This window comes from Curcuma longa, chromosome 18 (genome assembly GCF_044706935.1).
Source record: "Curcuma longa cultivar G26 ecotype Majalengka, Jawa Barat chromosome 18, ITB_CL_G26_1.1, whole genome shotgun sequence".
NCBI lineage: Eukaryota > Viridiplantae > Streptophyta > Magnoliopsida > Zingiberales > Zingiberaceae > Curcuma > Curcuma longa.
The window spans coordinates 47,340-53,319 of NC_133878.1; the positions used below are offsets into that span (position 1 = coordinate 47,340).

General features: G+C 39.6%; 1 protein-coding gene across 1 annotated transcript; it reads right to left on the reverse strand.

Annotated features, from left to right (window-relative positions):
* Positions 1–3,416: 3,416 nt before the first annotated feature.
* On the reverse strand, positions 3,417–5,980 carry LOC141812230 (GDSL esterase/lipase At5g45910-like). Its single transcript, XM_074700277.1, has 5 exons — positions 5,776–5,980; positions 5,484–5,699; positions 5,244–5,392; positions 4,891–5,167; positions 3,417–3,649 (listed from the first exon to the last, which is right to left on the reverse strand). The coding sequence occupies exons 1-5, from the start codon at positions 5,978–5,980 to the stop codon at positions 3,417–3,419; spliced, it is 1,080 nt and encodes a 359-aa protein (XP_074556378.1).

Sequence of the window (5,980 nt, forward strand, 5' to 3'; positions counted from 1 at the left end):
GATAAAGATTTCTTTGAGTCAACCGGTATCAAATATGAGTTGATTGCACCTTATACACCACAACAAAATGGCATGGCTGAAAGGAAAAATAAGGTGTTAATGGAAATGGTTAATTCCATGATGACTAATGCAAGTCTTAGTCAAGGATTTTGGGGTGAAGTTGTACTTACAGCTTGCTATATACTCAATAGAGTACCAAACAAAAGAAGTTCAATAACCCCTTATAAACTTTGGCACAAAAGAAAACCTAACCTCAAACACTTAAGAGTATGGGGTTGTAGAGCCATTGTGAGGCTTCCTGAACCCAAAAAGAGAAAATTGGGAGAAAGAGGTGTAGAGTGCATCTTTATAGGCTATGCACAAAATAGCAAAGCCTATAGGTTCATGGTGATTGAACACAATGATTCTATAGGAATCAATACGATCATAGAATCAAGAGATGCAATCTTTGATGAACAAAGATTCAGTTCTATTTCCAAGAACATAAACAATGACTTGAGAAATGATGATGTTGCTAATTCAAATGACCAAAATGAGGTCATTGAGCTAAGAAGAAGCAAAAGGGCAAAGATTGTCAAATCATTTGGTTCAGATTTTGTTACTTATCTTGTTGAAGGTACAAGAAATGAACTAAGTAACAAAATAGCCTTCTGTTTTAATACAGAAGATGATCCTAAAACATATGATGAAGCTGTGAAATCACAAGATGCATCATTTTGGAAAGAGGCAATCAATGATGAAATAGACTCAATATTGTCAAACAATACTTGGGTTCTAGTGAATTTGCCTCCCGGTTCCAAGCCAATAGCTTGTAAATGGATTTTCAAAAAGAAATTGAAAGTCGACGGAACTGTAGACAAATACAAGGTCAGATTGGTAGCCAAAGGCTATATCCAAAAACAGGGCCTTGATTATTTTGATACATACTCACCAGTTGCAAGGATAGCTACTATAAGGGTACTACTTGCAATTGCATCAATCCAAAAATGGGTAATCCACCAAATGGATGTTAAAACTGCATTTTTGAATGGTGAGTTAGATGAAGAGGTGTATATGACACAACCCGAAGGGTTTGTGGCACTTGGACAAGAGCACAAAGTGTGTAAACTTGTGAAGTCATTGTATGGACTTAAACAAGCTCCAAAGCAATGACATCAAAAATTTGATCAAGTAATACTTGCTAGTGGATTCAAAATCAATGAATCAGATAAATGTATATATAGCAAGTATTCAAATGGCAAAGGTGTCATAATATGTTTGTATGTGGATGACATGTTGATTTTTGGTACAGACTTAGAACAAGTCTTAGAAACCAAAAGATTGCTTTCAAGCAAATTTGATATGAAAGATATGGGAGAAGCCGATGTCATCCTAGGCATAAAGATCAAAAGAGAACAAGGATCAATCCTACTCTCACAGTCTCATTATATTGAGAAGGTTCTCAAAAGGTTCAATCACTATGATTGTAAACCAGCTTTAACTCCATTGGACCCTAAAATTGATCATGTCAAGAATGAGGGTTCGGCAGTATCACAGTTGAAATATTCACAAGTGATAGGAAGTTTGATGTATGCTATGACTTGTACACGCCCGGATATTGCTTATGCAGTAGGGGTATTAAGTAGGTATACAAGTAACCCCAGCAAACAACATTGGTTAGGTGTTACAAGAATTTTGAGATATCTCAAGAACACAATAAATTATAGTATAAGCTATAAGGGAGATCCTTCAGTACTTGAAGGATACTCAGATGCTAGTTGGATAACGAATAAAGACGATCACTCTTCAACAAGTGGTTGGATCTTTACTCTAGGTGGTGGAGTTGTTTCTTGGGCATCTAAGAAACAAACATGCATAACCGACTCCACCATGGCAGCCGAGTTTGTAGCTTTAGCTGCAGCTAGCAAGGAAGCTGAATGGCTAAGAAATTTGTTGTATGAGATACCAATGTGGCCAAAGCCTATCTCTCCTATAACTATACATTGTGATAACACAAGTATGATTGCCAAGGCTTATAGTGAGGTCTATAATGGCAAGTCAAGATATATTGGAGTGAGACATAGTATGGTTAAAGACTTAATAAAAAGTGGAGTTATAACCATAGATTATGTTAAATCCAAAGAAAACTTGGCTGATCCTTTAACAAAAGGATTAACTAGAGATTTAGTTGAAAGAACCTCCATTGAGATGGGGTTGAAGTCCATGATATAAACCTTTAACAATGGAAACCTCAATCCAACGCTACCATATTACGTAGTCTTGGATTCAATGTAGTGAAAAGTACATTGGACAAAGGTTGAAACACCATATCAAAGATAAGTGTTTAAATTCCCGCTAGTAAAGTGAGGATGAACTTGATGATTCTTAACAAGTCTCAGAAAATGCCACAAATGGCGGGGGCATTTGAGAACTTGCCTATATGAATGTAGGATTTAATTATCCAATTAAAGTTTTGGACTTAAACTTTGACACATTCATGAAAGGATTGTAACATTATATAAAATGTATGTTGTTTGTAACAATTGGAAAGAAGTGAATTTGTGTGTGATTGTTCATGTGGTTTGTAACATAAACCTTTGGTTCAAAGCTTAGCTACCAAAATGGTTTACAAATTATAAGAAACCTTCACTAAGATAGTGGTTCAATCGAAAGATACCATTATTGATGCGCAAATTATCAAGATGTGTTTGTAATCCATGAATAAAGTATGTTTCAATTATTGAAAATGGCGGGGGATTGTTGGATATTTTAATAATTGAAAATAAAATTCAAAGGAATAGTTGCTACCTTTGAGAAAAGTTGTGACTTTTGGGAAAAGTAATGACACTTGGGAAAAGTCACAACCCTTGGCCATTTCAATGTCATGGTAGTCTATAAAAGGGCTAAGTTGAATGAAAAACAAACACACTCTCTTGCTCTTCTTTCCTTTGTTTTCTGAATTGTCTTACTTAGTGCAAAGTAAAGGCAATTAGCTTCATCTAATCCTAAAGGATATTTGGTCTTTGTGTTGCACAATTTATAGACCAAATAAAGTCTTAAGGACAGTGTTTTGAAACACGATTTGGAGCCTAGAGTGATCTTGTTCTTGAGCACTAGCCTCGATATATTCTCCAACAACCCACCTAATAGAAACTTAATCCTTCACTTTTGTCGAATTCAAAGCAAATCAAGCTCGAGTTTTCCACCCTTACATACGCACACATAAAAAGCGCTTCTAATCTAATTATATTTATAATATTTTTATGGTATGATTCAACAAAATCAATCTTATTGCGATAAAACTTTCAATACGATCAGCTCATTTATATTGAAGCTAATTTTATTTATTCTTTATTTACTTTTTTTCAACAGCAACAACTACTTTGAAACAATTATCTATGAATATTGATCTAAATTCATAGACAACAATTGACAGACTAGGTCCTGGAGGAGTTTGCCAAAATAGGAGGATTGACATAGGGGCCATAAAGCCATCCATTGGCGATCACACGGTGGGCTGCCTCTGTCATATGGATGCCATCCCAGCTCACGTGCGTCGATCTGTTCTCGCACACTGTGTAGCCTTTATCGTTACACCGGCGACCTTGATCATAGTTGTAAAGCCCACCGCCGTTTCCACAACAAGTCCTTAATGCTCCCGCTGTAAACCCTGTCAGTCAATTTTAATCAATCAGGATAATTAACTAACTATCAATGAATTGAAATTAATTACAAGACTTTAGAAAAAGGAGCCTCAAATGGTAATTAAAGACTTTACTCGATTTCTCATTTTCTTTAAGATGGATGATCAATGGTGATGAAAGATCAAAAACACCCCACGAATAGTTGGACAAGTCCAATTCTTAGCCTCGCCTTGAATACCACGATTCAATTGGCAATTAATATTGCATCACGTTTCATAAGTCTTGATAGAGCTCAATTATGCCCTTGGAGCCCTCCCGATAGTTATCAACTGTAACTGTTTGATTTACCTTTTCATAGATGATCGTGAAGTTGACCGTGTAAAATTATTGGGATAGTAAATTTCACCTTTTATTGAAGATAAAACTCAATTATTCCATACATATCCTTCTTGTATTTTTGTAGCATATTATCGAATTGCACAACCAATGCTTTGTAGAGAATGTGAGAGAAACTATCCACGTGATTGTAATTTATAATCACGTTCGTTGATGAATTATCAACAACTATTAAAACTCTCAGTACGTAAGAATCGTGCTCAGTTGATCATATTTTTTCGGAGCATAATTGAGTTAATTATTACAAGACAAATTTACTGTAGTAGGCAAAGGTCGAATCTCGATAAAGCTAAGGCAATGCCCTCTCCCATAGTGGTTAACTGCAGTTTCTCGATTTACCTCCTCACAAATTATCGTGAATTGATCGTATAGGACCGCTGGAGTGATAAATTTCATCTTTTGTCTGCTCAGTTGATCAGGCTAATTTATTTTCAAATTTACATATTCGATCTCATTTCAACATAAAAGGTGTAATCCATCACTCCAGTCCAGCGACCCTACACAGTCGCCCTCACGATCATCTGTGAGGAGGTAAATCGAAAAGCTGCAGTTAACCACGACAAAAAAGGATATTGCGTCGGCTTCGTTGAAATTTGACTCTTGCCCACTTTAACAATTCTATTCCGTCGTAACCAACTCAACTTATGTCCCGGGGCACATTTATGATCTCATTCAATTCACGTGAGGTGGGCGATTGGTTATAATTAATCTCTGAGAAAGTGTGTTCAACCTAAAGCTAGCAATGACGCAGGCTGGCTACTAACGCTCAACAACCGTGGATGATATCGGCTTATGAAAATTAAACCGTGACTTTTCTCAATTAATGAAAAAATGAGCAAGCTGGAGGCGAATTAATTAGAAGATCACTCACCGTATTTCAGCGGATTGATGACGAAATCGAAGATTTGCGAGTAGTAGTCGGCGTATCGGAGGGATATTGTTGGATACTTTCGGTGGAGATCGTCGAGGGATCGCCGGAGTTGTGCGTTGTGCAGCCACGAGAGGGCGTTGTATCTCCTGGCGCAGCCAGTCTTGTGGCCGTAGTCTTCGGTGTCCTGCGTGTGGTAGTTGGTCAGGTACAAGGGGAAGCATCCCACCGGAAGCAGCCCCGGCACGATGATGTCCACCGCCCCGAGCCCGATCAACCTCTGCAACCGCACACACACATATATATGCGATCAATGGAATTCTTAGTTCCCTCGACTTGATGCATGAGTTGATTACCTCGACGCCGTCGGAAATGGCGTGGACGACGTGGGGCACGAAGGTGGTGACTTCGTCAATGGACCTGCCGAAGAATAGAGCGGTGCTGTAGTCGTTGCCCCCGAACTCGCCCACTATGAACAGCGACTTGCCCAGGCAATCCTTGCAGTCTGCCGCCGTCGGAACGAATCATTAATTCATGAGCTCAAATTAAACATGCATGCAGTTTGTTAAAGAAGCTAATTAATTTGGATGGAGCACCTTGCGGGGCACCGCAGATGGAGGGCAAGAGCTTCTCGAACCGGTCGACCTGGACGTAAACGGAGGCATTGACCCAGAGGCCCTTGCTCAGCCCTCGCTCGTTGAAGAAGTCGAAGCCGAGAGTGGTGGCCGCCACCCACGCGAAGTTTGCGCCCTTGCTGAAGTTCGACTCCCTCTCGTTCGACGGCGGCAGCAGTGGAAATCCCAGGTCCTGAGCTGCCAAACACGCACCATCCTGATTAACTAACTAATCGGCACTAATATTAATTTTTTACTCTGCTCTTTGACGTACCGATGAAGTCGATGACTAGGCGTCCGTCGGAGCACCGGCCGGTGGCGCGGCCGAAGAAGGTCATGCCGTAAGGTAGCCGGCCGATGCGGACGTTGCCGGTGTCTGACATCGAGTCGCCAAAGTGGAACAAGGCGGTGTAGTGATGGGATGAGGAAGGAAGAAGGAAGGTGGAGAGGAGGAGGAGGAAGGCAATGATGTGCTCCAT